Genomic DNA, 26,627 nt, shown 5'->3' on the forward strand with positions numbered 1-26,627 from the left:
GATGAAGCAGTCAATAAAGGATTAATGCCTGGCATGGCAAGGGACTTCCAGGACCCTTTTGCAGCCCAGCTGAGCCTCCTCCTCTATGCTGTTGGTTAAGACATTGTAATATTTCCTCTGGCTTCCACATTTCCAAAATATACATCCTAATTCCACCCCTCTAGACTTCCCTCAGGGCTAGGCCCTTCACTCAATGTGTATAGATCTAAGGGTAAAATGGTATTTTTCAATAAGTTTCCAAAATGCCAGTGCTGAATCACCTAGTAACATCATTCATAGAGACTGGAATAAAGTGCTGAGGGAAGGGCTCCTGAAACAGAAAACACCCAAATCAATTAATGTCTAGAGAAAGAGAGGCTGGCATAACATGACGTCATGTCTGTATTGATGGTGTTTCATCACATATATTTGGGTCCCACCTTGTCTATGCTGAACCATCTTTTCATCAGTTCTGATATGGGCCGCTACACCTTGATCCTGCACTACTAAAGTGCCTTTCTAAACCTCTTTGGTTTCTAGCTTCACATTACCATCAATAAGCATCAAACACACACTATGTTGTAAGCCTCTGGATCCTTCCACTATCCATGGCATGTAATAATTATAGACTTAGACATTCATCTGGCACTTACTACATGCCAGGCTTTTTGTTCAAGGCACCTACCATGATAACTTGCATGACTATCAGCTACTACAATTAGCCCTGTTTACAAATGGAGAATCCATAACTGCAAGGAATGACATGATTTATGTGTGCTGCACAGGTGGGAACCCACCCAGCCACATAGTCTAGCTTTACTATCCCTGTTCTTAACACCACTTAATTTCTCATATGCCACACATGTGTACAATCAAGGTTTGCCAAATATAAATGAGTGCCCGGAGGGCTCAGTGGCCCAATGTACATTGCCTCTTTAACAGGGATTTCTGGAAGCTCTGGATATTCCTAAACGTTCCCTTATGACTGGAGTTACATTACCACTACATGTGGACTATGTATCTCCAAGAGTCAGTTGTGGGGGGATGAGTGGTAGATACACTGTCAATGCTGTGACTGTTCAAAGGGTCTCAAAAAGAAAGAAAGACTTGGAAGTAGTTTAACCGTTATAACGGTTTCCAGTTATCATTGAAGCAGAAATGTGAGAGTGTGTGGGTGTGCATGTGTGCAGGGTAGGTGCTTGATCAATATGGAGTGAGCTGGTGGGGTGTCACTTTTCTTTCCTGTCCCTATGGCCTGACAAAGCCCGTTGCTCTTGTCTTGCAACCATTTGTAAAGACCCTGTAGCTTCCCGTGGCCTCCTGCACTGGGCTGGGAGTGGGAGTCATTCATCAGTGTCAGGTGTTGGGCTGCACACAGCAGGGCCAGCTTTCTTCCCTGCTGCTCCTGCAGCCAGAGCTGCAAATCTTGAAAAGATGCAGAACATGCACATGGCAAATAACCATCCATCATCTGGGTTCCTGGAGCCTGGGGGAGGCCCCTTCCTGTGTGGGGTTGACCCATTGTGACCGCAGTCCCAGCCCCCACTGGAACTTAGACAATGAGGATTTGGGGGTACCTAATCCCTGCTCTAGCCAACCCCCAATCTGGATAATCCATTGAGGGTTCCGAGGATAACATTCTCTGAAATAATAACCACCCCTCCCCTTCTCCGTCAGATTTTCAGATTGCTCTCGGCAATTAGACTGCTGCCAAGGTGGCCCGTAATCATTAAATTATGAAAATACAAGTTGCTGGAGGAAATGAGTACCAGGTTTCACTAGGGAAAGGCCTGCTTTCTTGTGGAGTAATTATAAAATTAGAATGTGATATTTCTCTAGTGAGTCTAAAAAGCCTGCCAGTGTGGTCTGTGGTACAACAGTAATATCAGGATTTGCACCGGGGCGGGGCTAAAAGAGTCTTCTGTGCCTTCCAATACAAGTCTGTAGGTAAATTTCCAAAGACTGGGTGAAGAGTGATTAAAGACAAAAAGAGGGGAGAGTACGGAGTCTGGAATTTTCAATTACTCTTTAAAAACTCAGAGTTGAGCTGTAAGAAAATGCAGACTTTCCAAGTAAGACTACAGGCTCCGGCTAACTTACAAATTCAGTCCCCAAAGAGGGCCACTGTCCCTTTAAAAACTGCCTGGGGAGCAGTGGAAAAGCTAATGAGAAGTGTCAGTTGGGGCAGCGCTTTATTAGATGGTCACAGGGAGGAAGCCTGGGGTTTCTATAACAGGGTTTCTGTGCTTGATTCAATAAATCAATTTGTATTAAATGCGGGTGCTACTTTGGAGTTGGCTTCCCAGAGCACTCTATGGCATTTCTCAATCTGTTCATCTACTGCCTTGTCTTCCTGCCCAAACGTGCTGTCAGAGGGCACTGAAGAAGAGCTAGAAAGAAGAGAGAAGTTATACCTACAGTACTTGTAAAACTTGGCCCTGCAGTTCCATAGCACACCTGGGGTGCCTCTAGTGAATTCTACTTCCCAGAAAGTATTTCGATAAGGAACTGTGCCTTTCATGGCTGAGCTGGGCTCCAGGCTGCAGACTGAGAATAAAGGTCACTCCCAACAGAATGGAGAGGCTTAGAAAGGAAGTTGCCTTTTCATCTGTGGGTCTGAAATACATTGTAAGAAGTAAGAAGTGGTGAAAGGCTGAAATGGCCAGCAGGAATGAGAGCTGGGGAAGAGTCAGTCATTTCTAAACACAATACTGGTGATTGGGAAGACTCGGTGAAGACCATCCCCCATTGGATTCAGAAAGGTCAGGAGCCTATGCCATCTGCTTTTCCCTCTCTGCTTGGCTTCTTCAAAATGGTACTGTTGAATGTTCAATAGCCATTGAGCAATTGTGACCTGGCTAGTGAAACGCGGAGACCTTGTTTTTAATTTTACTTAACTTTAGCAAATTGAAATTTAAACAACCATATACGGCTACTGGCTGATGTGCTTAAGAGCACAGAAAATGCAAAACGTTTCCTTTACCTTCCTCAAAGTCAGGAGTGATGGAGAAAATGGTCAACTCCTCTCTCTTCCCCATGGAAAATCCCCTGATATGCCCATCGTTTTAAGGGAAACAGAGGAAGGAAAATTATCCTGACACATCATTAAGTTAGAGTCATAAAATGTTAAGGGCTGTAAGAGACAAGAATAGAAGGTTACCATTTCTGGAATGTTTCTAGTGTAAGCTGCCTTTTCCAGAAGCTCAAATATGCACAACTAAGTCTCCCCTTCCCTACAGTGGGCCTCAGTGGTAAAAGGAAGCATTTTTACAAAGAAAGTACCTTGGCAAGGCAAAGCATTCAAAAGCCTGTCACCCAAAGCAATGCTCTCCTTCCAACCTCTCCCAGGAAACAAGATCATCGTAAAGGGAGAATTCTGGTTGCTTACAGGAAGGATTCTGGTATGCCTTGTTCGCGAACAGAACCATCTGGAAACAATTTCAAATTCATATGACAGACTTTTCTTCTTTGGCCTTTGCTCTCTCCATAAATCCCATCAGCCCAAGAACAGCTGCCAGAGAATCTGGCCTGAAGCCAAGGGTGAAGTCACAGCCCCCCTCCCGCACCAATGTCATTCTGGGCCCCCAGCTGGCTTGTCACCCCATGTGGCTGGATGCAGGGCATGAAGAACACTGGTCCTACATGAGAAAACAAAATCACCAGCACTCACAGGAAGAGGGACCTGGTGCCACAATGCCAGCTGTGAGAAATTGCTGTTTCCAGTCGCTAACATAGATGCTTGCCAGCAAATTATGACCTGAGACAGCTCAAAGGGCTGCAGGTCATGACACAGAGCTCTCAAGATGACACACTGCCAGCTATGGTGCAAACTGCAATAGCAGCTCAACACAAAAGACTGGAGGGTGGGGGTGAAGGGAGGGCCCTTGCTTGGGAGATTCTGGCATTAGGACCAATGACACCAGGCACAGAGGGTGAGAGTACAGAAGGGTAATGAGCAAAGGAAGGCCACACCAGGGACCAAGTCAGGGCTGGGTGTAGACAAAGGCTTTGTAAATCAAGCCACTGAGCCAACTATCAGAGGAGAGGAAGGAGGGGGAGGTGGGGAAGTCAAGGAAGAGACCAATTTCATTATGACAGGCATGGTGACAATAACCTTTTGTCCTCTAAACAATCTGGGCCTGCCAAGCTGCTCCACAGTCTCTGAGAAATCAGGAGGGTGGGGAAGGATCCCTGTCAGGAGGCAACAGACTCATCCTTAATTATGAGACACAGCTTCCCGGAGCTGACATCCTCTCTCCCACTTCCTTCCTACTGCAGACACACCACAGAATGCTGGCATGGTGCTCCTTTAATGAAAGCAGTCAATTTTCTGAAGAGGTTTAGGATACCCCCATCACCATCTCCCCAAAATCAAGTACAGATCATGAGGATAAGTATAAAGTATCTCTGTTTAATCTGACCAATGATCATTGGAACTAAAAAAGCCATTGGCATCCAGTTCCTAAAATGTTTCGCTCCACCCTCTCATTCTCTAATGAATTATCCAGGAGACTCTGTCCAAGTAGAAAGAAATCCCGTCTAAATGTATACCAGAGTTCAAAACTGAGTAAAGATGTCTAGCCTTAGCCGGAAGATATTTGTACACTGCATCAGAATGAATTCTGGAGTAAGAGTCATAAAATGGGACAGCCCTTATTCAGATCCTTCTTTATTGGTGAAAACTCAGTAGGCACTGAATCGCTTAGTCTCTATTTGGTCAATTTTGAAATGGGAACAAAGGGAATCATTCCACAGTTGGCAGTAGCCAATAGTGTGCACTCTGAATTACATGCTTGGCTTCATATTCCAGCCTTGAGAGAGTTCGTCAGCCTCTGTGCCTGTTTCTTCATCTATGAAATGTACCTAAGTCACAGGGTTCTCTAATGAGTTCAATATGAGGAATTAGGCAAAGCCCTCGTTCACAGTGCCTAGCCTATGTTCTAATAACTGTCAGCCAGCCCCATTACTGCCATAATTAATGACAGAGAAAGGGGACATAAAAATCTACACAATTAGGAATTTACTCCAAGGACTAAATGGCTTAGCAGCGGGGTGGATCCTGTTATAACAGACAGTTTTCAGAGAAATGAGTTCAAGTGCAAGGCTACCTCTGAAGCTAAGAAACGAAAGTAGAGCTAAGAACTCATTTGCATCCATGCCCATGACACGTTCCAAATGTTCACCAGTATTCAACCCTTTCCAACACCTTGGTAGTAACTGAAGACGCTACTGAGGAAAGAAATAACAGAGTTTCTTATCTCATTTTTATGGCGTTGAGTTTTACAGCCCTTTCCTACCTGAACAAATAAGAGCGACAGCTGATTCCATCTTCTTTAAGTCCCAGAAAACAAATTTGTTTGGTCTGAAATACCTATTAAAAGGAGCTCATTAAATATGGGTAAGGGGGATTACAAAAATTATGGCCTAAACTGTAAAGTTCCCAAGTTACCTCAATGAACATATATAGGGTTTTCCTTCTTTGTAAGTCCCAATTACAAATCCAGAGAAAGAACAAGTAGGAAACACACAAAGGTTGTATAAACCTCTGCTTACAGTTAACCTTATAAGTCAATAGCCATGTTGGGAATTATGCTGGAAACAAATTATGTCTGACAGAAGCCATTCTTAGTTCTGGCTCCTCAATTATTTAGTGGTTTCTGTGAAGTTCCATAGAATTAAAAACAGGCATTTATGGTTACTTATCTGTGCTGCAGGACTCCACACTCCACAGCTGTGGGGCTTGGATAGGGGTTTGAGCACATAAAGCTTGATGTAACATAGTTTCTGAAATTATGTGCATTTGAAAAATTAAAAAGGCAATATTCAGCCTGCTTTCCTTTCTTTCTTTCCTTCCTTCCTTCCTTTCTTCCTTCCTTCCTGCCTGCCTGCCTGCTTGTCCTGGGGCTTGAACTTAGGGCCTGGGCATTGTCCTTCAGCTTTCTCAAGGCTAGCACTCTACCTCTGAGCCACAGCACCACTCCCAGCTTTTTCTGTGTATGTGGTACCAAGGAATTGAATCCTTGGCTTCATGCCTGCTAGGGAAGCTCTCTACCATGAGGCCACACTTCTGGCCTTCAGCCACTTCTTAATGGCAAAGATGTACAAGCCACTCCTCCCAGAAGGCATACCTTGAAGAAATGGTGTTTATAGAAAGCTAACCTTATCACAGTGCTTGAGTGTACTATTTACAGCTTTGGGAAGCAATTTGCATACTAAAGTAGAATGTGTACCTATCATCTCTTATAAGTGCTTTGCAAACCTAGTGCATTAAGTTGTTCTCTCCATGAACTGACACTGAGTCTCTGCAACACACACACTCTTCTGTTTGGCAACATTTTAGACATGATATTTACAATCTCTGAAGGCTTTGATCTGATTTGCCTTTCTGTCACAGAAACAAGTTTCAAGTTCAGTGTCTCAAAAGCCATGTCCCCACTCTCACCATTCACACTGACTGTCCACATCATCAGCTGGGCCCCCTAAAATTCTGTTGACTACACCCCCTTTTCTTTCAGCCAATAAACACTTGCAATCTTTTTACTAGAGCTGCATAGATAAGGCTCTTGTCACTCCCAGAAGCTCATCTATACTAGATGAAGTAGATAGAAGGGATAGTGATGGCTAGTTGGATATATGGAAATCCCTTGGTTTAAGTCAGCTTGTTTCTTGTTCCTTTTTAAAAAAAAAAAAAAAAAAAAACTTCTTTCTTTTTTCAACCCCATACTTAGCTCTGAAGATCTCATAGAGATATTTCTATGAGATCCCCCCCACACCCCAGCCCACTCCTGGAACACCCAAATCTGCTTTCTGGAATCAGTCTCTTCCAAGTTTCTCTTAAGCTATATCCTTTTCAAACACTGCTATCATCTAATTCTTTTTCTCAGAAATATACAAAGGGCAATTTGCAGTTAATGTAAATTTCTTGTCTGCCTTCTCATGTCTCCTGTATGTTCCCTCAACACAAACTGGTTTTGCTTTAAAGTACAATTTTTCCTCTTGTTTATTTAGAGGAAATAAACTCACTGTCCTTTTAGATCAACTTAAAAATATTGTGTACAACCACACAGGTTCTGAACTGTCTTTCTAAATTCTATAGTAGCTGGGTGCTGAAGGCTCATGCCTATAATGGCCAGCTACTAAGGAGGCTGAGCACTGAGGACTGAGTTGCAAGTCCAGCCAGCCCAAGAAAGTTCATGAGACTTTTATTTCTTATTAACTAGGGACGAAAAAAAGCCTGAAGTAGAAGTATTGCTCCAGTAGTAAATGGCTAGCCCTGAGCCAAAAAGCCAAGTGAGGGCACAACATCCTAAGTTCAGGCTCTAGCACTGGCACAAATAGATAGGTCAGCAGGTAGGTAGGTAGACAGATACATTATCTCTACAGTACCAAGATCAAACCTCTACATGCTTTCAAATACATTAGTTCTTGCTCTCAACTTTTCTGCTAACTGAATGTAACTCAACTTATAAGAAAACTTAGCTAGAGTTAGAACAATGACTCTAGGACATAAAAACTCAGAGCTGCAAACTCTGTGACAAATCCATTCATGTTTCAGAGTAGGGCAAATATTTGAGACTGTGTGGGCTTTATGGACTTTGCTGTGACTATGCAACTGTCTGGCTGCACTGTGACTGCAGTCATAGACCAAATGTAAACAAACATATGTCGCTGTATTTTCTTTAAAGACTTATTTGTAAAAGTAGGAGGTGGGCAGGCTTTGACTCTCCAACCATAGAGTGCTGACTCCATTGGAAAGGCAGAAGAGTAGATCTGGATGAGGCTCTTCTTTTTCAGTTGGCAAAGGACAAGCAGAAGCTTCCTAGGTAGCATCTTTTCTTCCCTGGGCAGTTCAATTTGTTCCTTATGACAACATGATCCCCAAAAGTAGATCTCTGGCCTGGAGGTTGTCAACATGGGGATTCTGGCTATCACCCTCCCTTCAGTTGTTTCAGTCAATAGAGAAGAATCCTGACAACTACTACTTTGCTTTGGTTGGAGACATAGTAAGGAGACGGGGATTTGTATTAAACAGACATGAGTTTCACTTATTATTAGGGTCTCCAGGCATAAAGGGAAATTCTCATTTCCTCTCTGCACCAACCCCATATTATGGAAGCATTTGATGACAAGCATTTGCCACCAAGTGCTTCAGATGTCTCTTATTCAGGTGGAACAAGCAGACAAGGTGCTAGTTAAGGGTCAGTACAGGTGTACTTTGGGAATAAGGTATGTTTCATTAAGTAAGAGTTCTTATTTCAATCTGGCTGCAATCTGGTGCAATGGAAGGTGCAGTTGGTTCTACCTATCTAAAGATTTTGTAGCTGAGGATTCAGACAGTGGTGAGTGGACTTTTTTTTTTTTAAAGTAAATATGTCCATTTTTATTTTTTGATTCCCTAAATGATACAGTATGACAACTTCTTACAGAGCATTTACCTGTGTTAGCTATTTTCAGCAATTAAAGATGATCTAAAGTAGATATGTGGACGTTATACACAATAACATGCTATTTTACTTATGGGGGATTGTACATCCTCAGATGTTGGTTTCTGTTAGGGATCCTGGAACTAATCTTTTTCAGATACCAAAGGCTGCTTGAAATCTTGAAATGATGCTCATTATTTCTGATGTCTGCAACAATGTTGCAGTCTTTTATTTTATTTTACTTAATCCATGTAAAAATAGGAGTTAAGTATTTATTTTATTTGGCTTATGTAGAAAATCAGTTAGGAATAACATCTGTGCCAGTCTAGGCCAAGAAGCCTTTGGCAAAAATCCTCTTCAACTCCTCTACTTCTTTTCTTTTCTTTTTGTAAAGAAAAGGTCTTGCTGTATAGCTTGTATAGCTTCAACTGATCTTGAACTCAGGATGTAGCTCAGGCTAGCCTCAGTCTTTTTTTTTCTTTTGCCAATCGTGGGGCTTGAACTCTGGGCCTGGTCTCTGTCCCTGAGTTCTTCAACTCAAGGCTACCGCCCTACCCCTGAAACCACAGTGCCACTCTGGTTTTCTAGTGGTTAATTGGAAATACGAGTCTCACGAATTTTTTAGTGCCAGGGCTGGCTTTGAACCACAATCCTCAGATCTCAGCCTCCTGAGTAGCTAGGATTACAGCGTGAGCCACTGTGCCTGACTCAGTCTCCATTTTCGTGCCTCGAACTTCCAAGATGCTGAGATTACAGACATAGGCTTGTAATGATCAGTGAAAGCCCTTCCATCCCTGGTTTATAACCATAAAAAGTTCATGTATTTGCAAGTTTCTAAATGATGACTTCATGCAAAAATGAAGAATTAAGTCATCTTCATAGGGACAAGAATGCTTGGGACCTGAACGCTGGTCCTAAGCAAGAACAGGAGTGGGTGCAAAGCCTTATCCTTTACAAATGTGAGCAGCACCACCTCTTGACCCCAACGGTATAAATCTTTTTCAATAAAGGTGACGATGCTACACATACCCACATGCATACACACACACACACACACACACACGCACACACACACATGCACTTTCTCCAAGGTGGTACTCAGGTGGAAGGAGGCATGCTCTTACCAGCCTGTCATATTAAAGTCCCTGTAGAGCATCTTCTTTCCAAGCTCCTTTCTCTGAACTCTCCTTGGAAACTCCAAATGTGTGAACTCGTTTCCCAGCAAGTGAGGCTGCATGAATGCCTAAATAGAAAGAAAAAGCCATACATACATTTAGAGGACAAAGTACGTCTCAAGGACATTTTGCAAATTGAGATAGAACATCATTCAAAGACAAGAAAATTGTCTCAGATTTTAAGGGAAATAGATTTTTGGACTTTCAACACTAATAGAGGATGAGTAAAGAAAATTCATATACTTAATTTACACGTTTTTCATCTGATACTAGAAATTTTGTAAGCAAAGTACATGTAGCACTTTGGTGGAAGGAAGAAATTGAGCTTTTCTAAGGTTCTTTTAAAAAAAAATCAGTTTGGGGCCGGGAGTTTAGCCTAGTGGTAGAGTGCTTGCCTAGCATGTACAAAGACCTGGGTTCAATTGCTCCCTACCACATACATAGAAAAAAGCCAGAAGTGGTGCTGTGGCTCAAGTGGTAGGAGCTATGTCTTGAGAAAGTCCAAGGACAGTGCTCAGGCCCTGAGTCCAAGTCCAGAACTAGCAAAATTTTTTTTTTAAAAAAGGTACATTTCCTTTCAGACAGTGTCATCTGTTCTCTCATTCCCTCCCAAGCCCTCCCTCCAGTCTCCACCCACAATGTGCATAGCTCCCTCTCATCAACGCCCAGAGTGCTCCACTGCTGCACACTCTAGTCCTGTGCCCTCCACCCTCTTCCTGAAGATGTGCATGTAATAAACACAAAACCACCAGAAAAAGAATACATCAGTCTTCTGTTCCCATATCTTAGGAGTTCATTTCAGTGTGTATATATATTTATGTAAATATGAAGATGTGTTTCGGCATTGCACCTCTGTGGTTCTCTCCTAAGACTATCCTCTTTTGATCTCACTGTATGTAAGGATCTAGAATCCTGTGCAATTTGTCATATCCCAGTGATTTTAGATCTAACTTTCAGATATCAGAGAGAACATGTGCTGTTTGTCTCTCCAATCTTGGCTTATCTCACTTCACGTGATTTGTTCTAGTTCCATCCATTTCCCTGAAAATGACTTTTTTTTTCTTTCTAATGGCAGTGTAAAATTCCATAATAATAGGTACCACAATTCTTGTAAAGTTCTTTTTTTTTTTTTTTGCTAGATATGGTTGTCTTTGTTTTCTTTTTTCTTGCCCAGCCCTATCTAAACATAAAATAAAACTACAGGACTGACATTAACAACCCATTAAAATCAGCAATAAGTTATAAAAATCATAAAGCTTTTTTAAAAAAGTAATTAGGGTAGTTAAATTATTTAAAGTATATGAAGTCTAAAGAGCTGAGGGTAAGGTCTCTGGGAAAATTCCCCAGGGAAAGGGAGAGGACCAGAAGGAAACCTAACAGTTTGAAAGACAAAGGGGACACACGACATCAAAGTGCAGGCTAGAAATCTCACATAGAAGAAAAATAATATTTCCAAAAATGTAAGAGCAACATTAGCACCTGCACAGTGGGATTCTGGGAAGGAGACAGACTGCTGGGAGAAAATGGAAGCAAATCTTTACATTAAAACGAGACAAGTGCAGAACTCAACTATGTTAACTATGATCACGTTGTAAAGTTCTTTTTTTTTTTTTTGCCAGTCCTGGGCTTGAGCTCAGGGCCTGAGCACTGTCCTTGGACTTTCTCAAGGCTAGAGCTCTACCACTTGAGCCTCAGCACCACTTCCGGCTTTTTTCTATGTATGTGGTACTGAGGAATCGAACCCGGGTCTTCATGCATGCTAGGCAAGCACTTTAACCACTAGGCCAAACTCCCGGCCCTGTAAAGTTCTTTTTTAAGTTCAAATTCAAGATGGTTTCATTTTCTGGAGTGGCTCAGTGATGAGATGGCTACATGGACAATGCTCTCATCTCACTCTACTGTACATATCTACTTTGCAAGACCTGGGAACAAAGTACAGAGTTTTCAATAAACACGAGGGCCTGAGGCCATGGGGTGGGGCTAGACACAGCAGACAGGAATGCTCTGCTGGAGCCCCTCCAGTAAGCTCTGCAGTCATTGGAAGACCATTCAGGAGCAGATGGCTTCTCCCCATCCCCCGACATCTCAGTTCATAAAAGTCTTAAGAAAAACGGCCACTTAGAGAATTGCTTTGAACAACAAGCCATCTCACTGTTACATTCAAAATTCAAATGTAGCTATCCATGAGATGAAGCATTCATATTTTAACTTCCTTGCTCAGAGGTCACACACTTTAAGCACATTTGGACCAAAACTGCCTGCATCGAGCCCTATGCCTGCATGTTAGCAGTGTGGTGGAATGGATCAGCTCTTCTTTATTGGCATGGAAAAGAGAGGACAGAACACCTCACTGCTGGCACTGTCAGAATTCACAGGACAGATGGCCTTCTCAGTTCATTGGTACAGGTCAAGTAGCCTGCACCCAGAATGCTACAGATTAGAAGTATCTGTGATTAAGAAACATTCCTATTTTTATACAATATTTCTCTCTCTATATAGCCATACAAATAAATATTATTTCTTTTTTATTTATCTAATATATACCTCAGAAGAAAACCATGATATTAAAAATGCAAAATTCATTTGTATTTCATATATACCTTATAAATTTAGCCTGAAGATACTTTCATTATTACTATTATCAGTATGCCTGAATTTTGACTGCAATCTCTTGCATGAGGTCAGATGTGTAATTTCCCACAATGGCATCATGACATTTCATCCTCCAAAGTTTTCAGATTTTCCAAGTTTTGGATTAGGTATATTCAACCTATAACATGCATCAGTATAGCCTCCTGCCCAGGATACAGTGCCATCAGACACTCCCTCCCCCCCACCTTGTTGATGCTCAGGGAAATGTGGAAGTACTAGTTAGTCATCCAAAGTTCTGATTCTCAGGATCCAAAGGAAGCAAGCAGAATTGTCACAAGGCTGGTAATGCTGGCCAGAAATGAATACTGAGGAATGAGAGGACCTTCACGGAGGGTTGGACAGTGGGGTTAGGAGCTATTGGGAATAGCCTGGGGAATCTTAGAAAACCATGATGATTCAGATTTTTCTGTGGCCCAAATGTCTTCAGAAATAAGGTTGTTTGTTCCTTTTAGAGATATGAGGACTTCTTGAATAAAGGGGAGAAGGGTGAGGAAAAAGCAAGACCAAGATTCTATTGGTTTCTCAAATGCCAGAACAACATTTTAAAATCTGTCCTAAGTTCCATTTTTCACCAACTTGTGAAGTGGTGCCCAGAAGCCTAGGGGAAATAAACATCCAGCAGACAAGACCTAGCAGCTCTTTAAGCCTCTCCGGATCAAACCAGCAGTGTTAGGGATGCAGGGAGCTGTGAATCAGAGTTGTTTTAATGACAGCCCAAAGCACAAGTCAGGAGTAAGCCCACACTACGGACTTTCTCTATTAAGTAGTAGTTCTCTTTCTTCCGGGAACTCACCTCTGTAAAACCCAATATTTATGCTTCCTTGATGTCCCCCCAACCCTCCAGGCATTGAATTTAAAAGTCATTCAAAATGATCTAGAGTTCTCCTCTTCCAGGCTTGGAGCCTGCACAGGCCAAGGGAGATAGGAAGATAGACCATTCCCCTCATTTTCAGATGTCTTGTCCTGTCTCATCCTGCCGGATGCTGCCCCAAGATGAAAATACTACTTCAGTGTTTCTTTTTCTCTTCTCTTCTTTTTTCCTTTCTTTTCTTTTCTGTTTATGCAGTGCTGGAAACCACTTGGCTCCCTTTCTATCATAAACATGCCTAATGTAAAATTATGAGTAGTCTTTGGGCTGTGACATATTTTTACCACTCTGTATATATGTGCCATGATTTTACAACTTCTCTTCTTCACAATCATCATCCACCTCTTAATTCTAGGTCTCCTTTTAACCAACACTTTGAGTCCTCAGCACTGTCATACCCTGCAGACCCTCTGGAGTTAATGGTGTTAAGGTTAGACAACATAACTCAAGAATCAAGTAGGAACAGAACAGACATAGACTGCTTAATGAAAAATGCTAAAATATCCAATTGGTTAAAAACAACATGTTGGTCTCTAGTTGAAAATATATCTACTTGTTAGTACATCTTTCCTTTCGACTGTAATATAAGCTTACATATGTCTTTATATGCACATATTAACATACATTATCTTCCAAATCACCAAAGTATTAGAAAAATACTGACAAGTTTTCTTTTTCATTTATCCATATTGATGAACATTTGTAGTACTAAACATAGATCACTTTTTTTTTTCTCTTTATCTTTGATGGTGACTGGGACTGAACTCAGGTCTTCCTGCGTGATTGGAAAGTATTCTACCATTGAGCCACATCCTTAACCCAATTACATGTTTGTTTTTTACTCTAAAAGTTATGTGTGTGTATGTGTGTGTGTGTGTGTGTGTATGTGTGTGTGAAAGAGAGAGGGAGGGAGGGGGAAGGGACAGGAGGGAAGGGAGAGGGAGAAGGAGAGTGAGGGAGAGGGATAGAGGGAGAGGGAGAGGGAGGAGGAGTGTATGTCCTGGGGCTTGAATGCAGTGCCTGCGTAGTGTCTTTGAGTTTTTTGTTCAAGGCAGGTATTTTACCATTTAGCTACAACTCCATTTCTGGCTTTTTGGTGGTTAATTAGAGTTAAGAATCTCATGAACTTTCCTGTCCAGGGTACCTTCAAATAGTGATCCTCAGATCTCAGCCTCCTGAGACACAGAACAAAAGTCTGACACGTAGCAGTGCTTTTGAATTTTCTTCATAATGAAAATTATATTAGCTTTCTGAGAACTCAGTAGTTACAAGAGGTTTTTAAAGGTTAAAAATAGAGGTATGGCTCAAGAGGTAGAGTGTCAAACAGCAGAAAAAGCCAGCACCAGTGGAAAAAACAAAACAAAAAAGTGTGAGGCCCTGAGTTCAAGCCTTAGTACTGGCATGAAAGTAAGTAAATTAAATTAAATTAAACAAGATCCTAACTGCTCCTTGTTTCAACAATTTGAAGGACAGTTCAAGTCTTTAGTAGGAGGATTTAACCAGGGAAGATTCATGTACCCTGCCTCCTATTTGGGGCCTGGGGAGGCTTGGGGTTCCCACTAGGGCAGCAAGAACACATTAGGTTGCCAAATGCAAAATAGCTCAACAATTTGGGATTTGAAAACTTCTTAGCGCCTTTTTAGCATTCCAAAGGCACAGTCAGTTTAGAAGTATTTCATTTGTACTAGCCTAACCTGCTAAAGGATTGCTTACATCAGTATTCTGGAGTCTTGAATTCTAAATGTGATTTTACCTCAAATTCACTATAAGCAACAAGCTCCAAGTATAAAGTCTGAAAAATGTGGCAGAATTTGTTGGGTTGCTTTAAGTAATAAAGTCTAATGATTTCCTGGCCTTAAACTTGTAAGATCCATGAATAATTTTTGCATGGTTTACTTTATTCCTGGTGCCTACGCAGTTCATGCATATAAATATGTATTATGACTAGAACCCCTTCCTCAGGCAAAATTCATGGAGATGATGGCCTATTAAAATGTGGACCAAACCCAAAGTGGGATCAAATATTCACATTAAGAACAAATTTTCACCTGGAAAGTAAAAATTCTAAGTACTCTCTTAAGCATTCCTTATTCATAGCACATGCTGGATATATTTTAAGTTTTCCTCTTTGGCAGTTTGTTTGTATTTGTACAAAATGTTTGTACTGTGATGCAAGTTGTGAACTTGGGTACATGCAGATATTGGGAACTTACAAACAAGCTGTATTATTTATTTATTATGGTGTGTGTGTGTGTGTGTGTGTGTGTGTGTGAGAGAGAGAGAGAGAGAGAGAGAGAGAGAGAGAGAGAGAGAGAGAGAGAGAGAGAGAGAGAGAGAGGAGAGTTAGTTAGTTTATACATGCATGCATGTATGCCCACACAGTCTTGCTTCATAGTCTAGGTTGGCCAGTAACCTATTATATAGTCAGGCTGGCCTCACACTCATATTCTTCATGTTCTTCCTACCTCAGCTTCCTAACTGTTGGTATCAAATCATGACAACAGCCATTTCTTATTTCTAATTTTAGTAAATTTCTTCCTGCTGCTTTGTAGCCATCTAGCCAGTGAGTGGTTGTCAGCCAAAAGGAAACTGCCTCCAGTTTGGGGATGACCAGCCAAAGAAATCCATGCGACGGACGTGAGCTCCAGCACGTGCCAAGTACACAAGGTCAGGAATTCTAAGAACAAAGAAAAGAGCCCCTTCTGCTTTGAGCTTATACAGTAGAGAAGGAACTGGATGAAGGCTTATAGGCAAAATGATGACAAAGCCAGGGACTAAGGGCTGAACAGTGGGGCACTCTTGAGGGTGAGAGGCAGTGGGTATCAGACAGAATCTGCAAAAGATTTTAAGAGCTAGTGCTGGGAGGTACCTAAGAGCTACTCCTAGGAGAGAATGGTGTGGGCTAAGGGATGGCAGAAGTGTGGCTAGCTGTAGAAAGCTGATCAGAGATGCTCCTGCAAAGGGTGATAGGTGAGTTAATAATGGATATATACACTTACATAAAGTGCAAGTACTTTCTTCAAAAATCTGTTCAGTGAAATATAATACATATGGTAGAGTTCTTCTATCATATGTGTCTGAGCTGATGGATTTTCACAGACTGAACACACCTATGTAGCTAGCACTTAAATTAACCAGAACATTTCCCACACCCTGGGTTACCCTTGGCATAGTAGTCCATGCTAAGGCTATGCCACCATTTATTTGCTCATACTACTTTCTAAGTTATCTATTTGGGCTACTGCAAACAGGGCTGCTGTGCCAGTCTTTACATGAAGGTTTGTACGCAGCTCTGCTAGGCAGATATCTGAGAGTGTGACTGCTGGGACAGAGCATATTCTGCTCCAGCTCTGACTGCCAAATCCTTCCCAAAGGAGTTGCTTCAGTCTCCACTCCTATCAGCAGAATATAGAAAGTCAAAATACGTAAAGTTGAGAGCAGATACCATGGCAGGCAATCTTTTGTGACGTCCTCTACAACTTTTTTGATTAATTAAAAAGAAATGTCTAGACTTCTGAGTATTTGAGAGGAGGTTATCAGAATGAAGAATTTTGGTGTCTAATGCAAATTTTCTTTCACTGAGTAAGCTCCTCCCCCACTGTGTGTGTGTGTGTGTGTGTGTGTGTGTGTGTGTGTGTGTGTGTCCTTACAAGGGAAAAAAATCTCATTGGATCAAATGAGGAGGATTGGAAGCTGTACAATTCAAGATGATTTATCATGATAGGAAATCTAAGGTCAGAATGAAATGGAATTAATAATGTCAGCCAAAGCCACTAGTGCTCACTAACTGTCATTCTAATTCAGAAGGGGTCTTCAGAAGGCAAGGCTGGCTACTTAATTTACTGTATAGAAATAAACTATTTGGGGGTTTAGGTTAAAATTGAAGGAAAAAAGTGGAAATGGCTGAGTTCTTAATATGTATTGGTTGGATTTTTTATGAAGGAAAAAACCTCCTATGATTTTCCCTTTAAAAAAAATCTCAAAGTAAAAGGAACCAAGTTTGTATGTGGAAAGTTATTACAGAACTGAATACTGATATAATTCTGACTGATTCATGTTTCAAGCAAAGCACATTTTTATATTTCTGTGTGGTCACTGGACTCTATAGTGGGTATGAAGAATGCCACAACTGCTTTATAGATTGCCATTGTTTAATTAAAAAAAATAAGAAACCAACATGTGATTTACCAGACAGTGTTAAAGGGGGAAAAGGATTGGAATGGATTTTTCTTTTTCATGATCCAGATGTTCCCCTATGCACAAAGTGGACAGCAGTTTCTTTGTGACAAAAGCCAGCATGGCTGGGTTTAATCCCTGTTGTCAAGGTGTAGTGGGATCACATGGTGGTGAGCCGGTCATTTTAACTCAGAATCACCCTTGAGCCTCCTGGGTAAATAAAACCTCCTGTCTTAAAAGTAGACTGAGGCTTAAGGAATTCTTAAACTCTAAATTTTAGAGTTTAATGCCTGAAGCATGAAAGAGCCTAGCAAGCCAAGAGGTACAATACCATCTACTTGAAGCCTTTCCAAGCCCAGCACCAGGGAGATGACAGACAAATAGAACCAGCCTCTGCACAGAGTCAGGGAGAGTTCCAAGGACACCACAAGAAAGCACCTCGCATAATGTCACTCTTGTGGATATCAGATGTGTGTATGAAACCCCCTTTCATCTCATCTGTACATTGCCCTTGATGAAAACCAGCTGCAGACTGGGTTATTCTGCAAGGACAGAAGTGCATTATTTGAAAGCTTGATGATACCAGCATATCTTAATGTAATCCAATCAGAATTTATAAATAGGTCTGGGCAGAACAAAGGGAAAGCCATCAGTCTCACACCTTAAGGGCATCAAGATCCTTTGAGGAAGGTCCATTTCTGGCTATGACCTGAAGCACAGGTAGGGGTAATTTCCTCCAATGCACTCAATCAGACCAGTCAGTTCTGCTGAGGAATACCTACAAATCAGGCCCCTTCTCTTCTAGCTCAGTCTTGACTACATCAAGACACTTTCTGAAATTTGACAGACTCGGAATATGTTTCATTTCAATCACCATGGAAATATTAATAAAAAAAAAGCCCAGCTATACAAGACCATAGAAGCGCAAAGTTTATTCATTTCTGTAGGATCATCAGTTCTCTCTGGCTGCTAGGACAGAAGTACAGGCTCTGATCCCCACCATACACAACTGCCACATTCTGTGTGCATGTGTCAAACCCACAAGACTGCTTAATTAATCACTCTGCCTGAGAATCTAGGAAGCAAAGTTCACATTACTCAAGAGCTCCGTGCAGGGCCCTCTGAGGTCAGGAGGCAAGACCAAACAAAATTAACGAGCTTGCCACATCCATCGTCAGGGAACTTGCCTCCGGTTCTATAATTCCTGAATGCGCAGAATTCCTGAATGTGCGGACTCTGCATACCAAGAACATTCCATTCTGATGCAGATCAAAATGATTCATGGACAAAGAGCTCTGACCATTTCCCCACCCCAAACCTCATTATCCAAGTCAGGCAGCCTCGGGACTGCAGACATCTGCTCAAAACAAGTGGCAAGGGACATAGAAATTTTAATGATTCTAGCATAAATGTTTCTTCACACACTATAACCATAAAATTTGGTCTGACCTAAGAACAGAGAATGCACTGTTGATTTTCCAGCAATGTGCTCACTAAGTGAGATCACAAAAGGGAAAAGGATACTACAACTATCATTGTACTAAACTTTGACAATTAGTTCCAATGATGGATGTTCAAAAGAATGAGTAATAGGAGTGGATGCACTTTAAAGCATAAGACAATATATTGTAGATGATCCATTCTGTGTCATGGTTGGACATATTGTCTTCACAAGAGCATGAAAGCATATCCATACAACCATACTGTTTTTCATTTTTAGTAAGCATGCAATATACTGAGATAGTCAAGATTTTGTCATAAAGTCAGCTTTGCATTAGATGATTTTTGACCAGCTTGAGGGTAATATAAGTGTTTTGAGAATTTTTAAATTAGGCAAGGCTAGGCTATGATGTTTGGTAAATTAGGTGTGTTAAATATACTTCTAGAAGACAAGCTATTTTCAATTACTGATGGACTAATAGGTATGTAACCACAGTGCGGGTTGAGGAGCATTTGTGTTTCCTAGTGCCATAGGATTATTTTTCATTTCTATTTCACCATGCTATGCATATCTCAAGGAAAATATTGCTTTCTGTTTAATTCAAGAGGGAACTGAGAGCCAGTATATGAGGGAACTAAGGCCAGACAAATCAGAATCAGGAAAGGTGGAGAGATCACCCTGTACTCTGGTTTTTCTCTCATTGTTGAAGCTTAGTTTTACTAGAAATCTAATTCTCAAAGTTCTGCCTTAAGAATGATTTTATGAGCCAGGTGTGGTGGCTCACTCCTATAATCCTAGCTATTCAGGAAGCTGAGATCTGAGGATCGAAGTTCAAAGCCAGCCCGGGCAATAAAGATTGAGAGACTCTTATCTCCAATTAACCACTAGAAAATCAGAAGTGGTGTTGTGGTTCCAGCAGTAGGATGGTAGCCTTGAGCTGAAGAACCCAGGGACAATGCTCAGGCCTCAGAGTTCAAGCCCTATAATGGGCAAAAAACAAAAAACAACAATGGTTTTATGCTATAGATATTTTAATTCTCTCACTTTGTATCAAACATTCATACCATGTGATTACTATTACTGGATCTGGTCATTTCAGATTTTTTTTTTTGCCAGTTCTGAGCTTGAACTCAGGGCCTGAGCTCTGTCCTTGGGTTTTCTCAAGGCTAGAGCTCTACTCCTTGAGCCCCAACACCACTTCTGGCTTTTTTCTATGTATATGGTACCAAGGAATCGAACCCAGGTCTTCATGCATGCTAGGAGAGCACTCTACCACTAGGCCAAACTCCTGGCTGATCTGGTCATTTCAAAACAACATTTTTAGAATCCTGAAGAAATAAGAATTTGGACAACTAAGGCAATTTATTGTCTCATCCTCTTTTTTCCTAATGCCTGACTAAAAAGTTTTAGTAATCAACTTGAGAAACCAGTGTGATTTAGAGTAAGGATCAATGAAAATATAGATAGTGTTCTGCAAATTCAAACATTAAGCTCTGTGGGCTAATAAACGCCATACTGAATGTTTAAGAGAGGCTCCAAAATATATTTTAATATAAAAACATTGCTATTGGCTCCTAAATAAATGATCTTGCAGACAGTAGGATTTCATGAGAAACAATATTCGTATGCTCTCAAAATTCATATGTGAAAGCCAAATCTGTAATGTGGAAGTGAGTGGCCTTGGGGAGCTGATTAGGTCATAAGGATACCTGCGTAACCATACAGCTCTCACGATGGGATCTGGGTTCTCTTGGAAAGAGGCTCTAAAGAGTATCTTTATCTTTTTTGGCAAAGAAAAGATGGCTGTCTGTGAGCCAGGACTAGACAATGAATAGGCCTATGTCATTATCTTGAACTACTCAGTCTCTAGATCTGTAAAAAGGCTCTCTTGTTCATAAGCCACCCATAAGTTCAGAAGCTATTAGAGCAGCTCTAACAGTTTAAGACTCATTGGAATGGCCAAGACTTCAACTCACCAAATAGTGGCTATAAAAACTGTGAGCCCCAAAACAATTCTGCATTTTTTTAGTGCTAATGTAGGGTTAAAGAATTTATTAACATTGATTTTTACATCATATTTCAAATGACATGTTTAACAAACGAATCCGCAAGAAGGGAATCTCTATGTATAATCACTGGGACTTAGCAGTTCTGCATTGTTGCATTTAATTCCTATAAAGTCTTCCAAGGTTTTCTATCTCCCCAACTCATGATGGGATCAGTGAAGTACCTTGTGGAAATTATAGACAGAGTTTTGTGATAAAGCCGAAATTCACTTCATTCCAGACATTCCAAATTATCTTTCTATTGTGCAAGGAATCTGAGTATGAGTAATTTTTTTAGCAATCATGTTCCTTTATTTCATATGATACATTTTGAAGTATTTTCAATTTACTTCCATCGTAATTTCATTACATTACTAAAAATGTTTATTTTATACAGAGAGAGAAAATTAAGAAAATCTAGGGATAACAAAGTGATTACTGAGGGATATTAAATGTGCACATGCTACAAATTAGCTCTTAATATTCATTACTTTGAAATATTCCTGAGAAACCTATTTAAAAAACTTTTAAAAACCTAGGTGAATAAGACAATTTGTAAGGAATACTGCTCTATTATCTATACTTTAAATAACTGACAAGCTCAGGGAGATGAATTTTTAAATCACTCATGATACATGATGGAATTTGAGAAATTTTAATATTTGCATTTCTTCTTAAAAGTGAATCTCCTATGTTGTTTTTTTGTTTTGTTTTGTTTTGTTTTGCCAGTTCTGGGGCTTGAACTTAGGGCCTGAACACTATTCTTGAGCTTTCTCAAGGCTAGCACTCTACCACTTGAACCTCAGCACATTTCCAGCTTTTTCTGAGTACATGGTTCCGAAGAATCAAACCTCTGGCTTTGTATGTGCTCAGCAAGCAATCTACTACTAGGCCACATTCCCAGCCCCCACTATGATCATTCTTGTAACAAAAATTATTATAAAATAAAGGACACAGAGGACTGGGAATGTGGCTAAGTGATGGAGTGCTTGTCTAACAGACATGAGGCCCTGGGTTCGATTTCTCAGTACTACATAAAAATAGATAAAATGACTTAAATTGTACTATCAAGTAGTAATATACATTTGAAAAGGAGCACAAACATAGGCCTGTTATTATTGTCTCTACTAGGAAACAGATCCCTGAGGAAGTTTTTTTGTTGTTGCTGCTGTTGTTTTTGTCAGTCCTGGGCTTGAGCTCAGGGCCTGAGCACTGTCCTTGGGCTTTCCTCAAGGCTAGTGTTCTACCCTGAGCCACTGCACCACTTCCGGCTTTTTCTGTGTATGTGGTACCGAGGAATTGAACCTGCATCTTCGTGCACACTAGGCAGGCACTCTACCACTATGCTAAACTCCTGGCCCTGTTGTTGTTGTTTTGGGGGTTTTTGTTTGTTTGTTTTTGCTGGACCTGAAGCTTGAATGCTAGTTCTGGAAACTGACTCTAAGCTCCTTTTGCTCAAGGTTAGAGCTTATCACCTGAGCAAGCATGGAAGCATCACCTGGAAGCATGCCACTTCCAGTTTGTTCTGTGATTAATTGGAGATAAGCATTACACAGACTTTCCTGCCAGGGGTGGCTTTGACCTGCGATCCTCTTGGATTACAGGCATGAGCCACCAGTGCAGGGTGGGAAGTGCTTTTTAAGAGTGGGTACAGGGACCAGGGTGTAGCCTAGTGATACAGTGCTTGCCTAACATACACAAAGTCACAGGTTCGACTTCAAATCTCTGTGCCAGCGGCTGCACTGGGTCCTGGCTCTCTAAGGTGACTAAAGGTAAGGGATATGCCTTTCATATAACTCAATCCAGAGATCTGGAAAATGGTACATCCAGGGAGAGCCATGCCACAGGCCTCTAGATGCTGCTGTATGTACATGCCCTGGGAACTGAACCCCTTCCCAGAGTAATGTTATTTCTCCTGAGATCTCACAGGAAGAGACCTTCCTGGCAGAGAACAGAAATGCCACCTAGACCAAGCAATATCTCTAAAGGCCTAGAGGTCAGTGCTTGTGACAAGATCTGGAAATAGAAGGTAGTTAGGAACTGAAAGCATGGGATACATAGTGGCATTGATTGTGGTGACAGGGAGATGTCTTTGGAGAGGTGAGCAGGATTCTGAGTGTGCCATGAATTCTGTATGTTGTAGGCGGTCAAAGGCTTTCAGGTGGAGATCACTTGCCTTGACCCTGGATAACACTAGTGGAAGCCAGCCAAATGGAAGAGAGGCCAGCTGTGATGAAATTTACCTTTGCAGCTCAAAGACCCTTGATGAACCTTTTGTATGTCTCTCCATTTTATAAGCAACAAACTAAGGTTTTGAGAGCTAAAAGTCTTTCATATGGCTAGCCAACTTGGGAGTAATAGACCCAGGTTCCAAAATGAAGATGTCTGTGTGCTACTACAGAATCCTTTCCACCTGCCTGAATTCCCTATTAGTAGCTTTGCATTATTTGCTTGAAGACAACACCACAAAGTTTAGGAAACAATTACAGGTAAAGGTAAATCTTGTTGTCTTATATACCAGATGACAACAGAAACACAGTTTCATTATAAAATAAAACATGCACACACATACACATGCACACAGAAGAAAAGTACATAGCTACCTTCTAAATCAGCCAGCATAATTCCTGATCATTTGTACATGCTGAAATTCAGAGACATAAACAGCCATTTGTAGATGGCACAGACTGAGTTTTTCCTCACTAGGTAGAGTCCCTAGGTGACCTTTGCTATTTAAAAAAGCAATCTGCTCGGTAAGAAAGACTTCCTGCACTTCTTCACCAGGTAGTCTCCAGAGATTTTTGCCCCAAAGTAACTTGGGATGACTACTACAGGACCTCCCCCCCCCACTTTATTTGGCAGTCTTGGGGCTTGAACTCTAGGCCTGGGAGCTGTCCCTAAGCTTCTTTTGCTCAAAGTTAGTGCTCTATCTACTACTTGAGCCATAGTAACACTTCCAGCTTTTTCTTAGCAGTTTATTGAAGATAAAGAGTCTCATGGATTTTTCTGCCTGGGCTGGCTTTGAACCATGATCCTCAAATATTAGCCTCCTGAGTAGCTAGGATTACAGGCATGAGCCACCAGCATCGGGCTCCCACAACCCCTTTTAACTAAGACCCTAAGCTAACATGCTGCCCCCAGAAAGTGAGGACAGGGAGGTTGGGTCTATTCTGTCTCCCAGCAATTTAATGTTTCTGAGAGAAGCAAAGCTCCCTTAAAATACCTATTTTTCCTATGTGAATGGACTATAGAGCAAACTTATTTTCAGGGCAGAATCTGCAGTATCCCCAAAGGACTCTGAGGTCATGGTACACTGAGAGGAGAGAGGGGAGGAGTGATTGCAGAGCTGTCATAAGGGCAGAGGATCCTCCCTGCAGTGTGACAGGAAGTGACCCCAGCATGAGTTAAAGTGAGTATCAGGCATTCAGAACAGTATACACCAAAAATTCAGATCAACAGAGCACATTGCTTCAACTGATTGTAGATGGAAAAAAAAAATCAGACATAGAAATAAATCAATGGAAATGGAGTGTGTTGTCATATGCAAGGCCCAGATGTGTGATATATGGGAGAGTCATTCAGCTGCTGTGGGCCTGTCTTCCCGAGCTTATGATTCTTACCAGGTACTGAAGTCGCTGACGCTCAGTCTCAGGGGTGAATTCTGAAGACATGGGGATGATTTCTCCATTTCTGATTATTATGGCCCTGCAAGGGTAAAAATGCAACCTCATAAGTTCTCTGACATTATGACAACATATCCTGGATTAGAACATGTTTGTTTTCTTGCCACCTTCATAGCTGCCCACTCTGGATGCTATTTCATGTGTGGTTTTATGCTGTTTTAGGTACACTACATTCTAATTAGCTTATGATAACTTCACTTTTCCTGCTAGCTAGAACTATTGTCTTAAAGCCCCAGCAAGAAGCATACTACTCTGTTTGTAACAAATACTCAGTAAATAAGTGAATAAAAGAATGAATAATGCGGGCCAGGAGTTTGGCCTAGTGGTAGAGTGCTTGCCTAGCATGCACGAAGACCAGGTTCGATTCCTTGGTACCACATACTTAGAAAAAGCCAGAAGTGGTGCTGAGGCTCAAGTGGTAGAGTTCTAGTCTTGAAAAAAATCCAAGGACAGTCCTCAGGCCCGGAGCTTAAGCCCAAGATTGGCAGAAAAAAAAAAAAGAATGAATAATGCAACTGAGGCTGGCTCCATTCTAGGATTATCCAATAGAACCTTCTGTGATCGTGATATCTGTGCAGTCCAATAAGGTAGCTGTTGGCCACATGCAGATACTGAGCATTTGAACTGTGGTTAGTTCAGTAAGAAACTAAACTTATTATGTTATTCAACTAAGTTCCAGTCATCCCATTAGCTAATGGTTAATGAAGTGGACCAAACTTCAGTTACTAAAAGGATCTGTAGGTCAGCAACACTGGCCTCATTTGGGAATTGGGAAGAAACACAGAATCTCAGACTCTATTCCAGACTTTCCGTATCAAGATGTGCATTGTAGTGAGAGTTCCCTAGGCAATTCTTCAGCACATTAGAATCTGAGGTCATCTGGCTTAGACTTTTGAGTTTCTAGGGCAAATCTTGAGTCCAGGAAAAGCTACTCTTAAGGCTCAGAAAATTCACACACTAAAAATGTGTCCAAGAGCTATTGCTGACTCAAGGACGTTAGAGACAGTTCCTCAAAGACGTCTCTTGATATTTGAAAGAGGCTGTCAGATTGATAGTCGTGCAACAGCCTTTCCTGGGCCTAGTGGTAGCAGTCAGTGATTTCTGTGTTCATACCTTCTAATTCTGAAGTGGTTCCCAATGGCCACTTTCTAGCCATCTATTGACCCATCAATAGATGGGCACAAGATTGACAAATGCAAATACCTTGGGGAATTGCATTTTATACTCATCTAGCAGTTCCGTGCCACCAGCAACCAGAGATCTGAGACCTGTCACACTTCTCAGCGAGGCTCTACAAACATGGGAAATGTCTTTGATGAGCTCAACTCGAAGGGATACTTAGAAGATGCTAGGGATGCTACTTCTTTGTACTAGAAAACCCTTGGGTGTTCTTCCTTGCCAAAAGGAGAGGGAGTTCCTACAGCTACAGCTATTGCCACCTTACTCCCAACTCCTTGCAAGCCGTGCCCAGTTGCTGCCACCACGGAGGGATATAAGATATAGGACAGAACATGACAATGAAACTTTGGAGTGTGTGTATGGGGGTCTTTCAAGAATTTATGGCTCCAAAAGACAAAACAGTCAGACATTACGAAAATTAGGGAAGTTGATTCTGGGAAAAAGAAGCCTATTGCTGTAATATTTTGGCCTATTAATTCTGAATTTAACCTTATTCTTGCTGCTCCTTTCATTCTAGTTCTCCTTCCCAATGGCCAATTTGCTTCTCTGAGTCAGCTCTAAATGTTCTCCATTGTCCTTCTGGTGACCTTCCTTTGCTGTGACCTCACAGGGTCCATACCTAGCTATGTTACTGTGCTTATAAGTCCTGACTGCACTTGTTGTCTTCCATGGCGCTCTACTGACCCTGAGGAAATTTTCCCTGTAAGGCTTAAGTCATTGCATTTGAGTATCTAGTGCTCAGTGCCTGGCATGTGACAGGCAATAGCTGTTTGCTGAGTGCTAAGTGAGTTCATGGATGAAGAGCAAGCTAGACTTGGGTGGATGAACAGAAATATCTAGCCATGAAGGCCATGAGCAAGACTTCTTAGTAGCAGCTTTATTAATTATATATAGTCCAGGACCTCAAAAATCCATACATTTTCCCCATGGGCTTGTCCTCAGAGTATGTCTTCACTGAGAAGGGAGGTGAAGGACAAGGACGAATGAAGCAAGGCTGTTCTCCTTA

The 26,627-nt window shown here is 41.4% G+C and overlaps 1 protein-coding gene across 7 annotated transcripts in view; it reads right to left on the minus strand.

Moving 5' to 3' along the window:
* The window catches only part of Ppm1h (protein phosphatase, Mg2+/Mn2+ dependent 1H), a 199,276-nt gene that overhangs the window by 45,536 nt on the left and 127,113 nt on the right, over nucleotides 1-26,627 (minus strand). For all 7 annotated transcript variants that reach the window (XM_090327879.1, XM_090327900.1, XM_090327884.1 and 4 more), the window contains 2 exons: nucleotides 24,380-24,464; nucleotides 9,527-9,645 (listed from right to left, as the gene is read on the minus strand). In XM_090327879.1, coding sequence (XP_090184005.1) covers nucleotides 9,527-9,645; nucleotides 24,380-24,464 — 204 coding nt within the window. The remainder of the gene's footprint in view (nucleotides 1-9,526; nucleotides 9,646-24,379; nucleotides 24,465-26,627) is intronic.

The sequence above is a fragment of the Megascapheus bottae genome, chromosome 2 (genome assembly GCF_031878675.1).
Source record: "Megascapheus bottae isolate mThoBot1 chromosome 2, mThoBot2.hap1, whole genome shotgun sequence".
In the NCBI taxonomy this organism is placed as follows: Eukaryota; Metazoa; Chordata; class Mammalia; order Rodentia; family Geomyidae; genus Megascapheus; species Megascapheus bottae.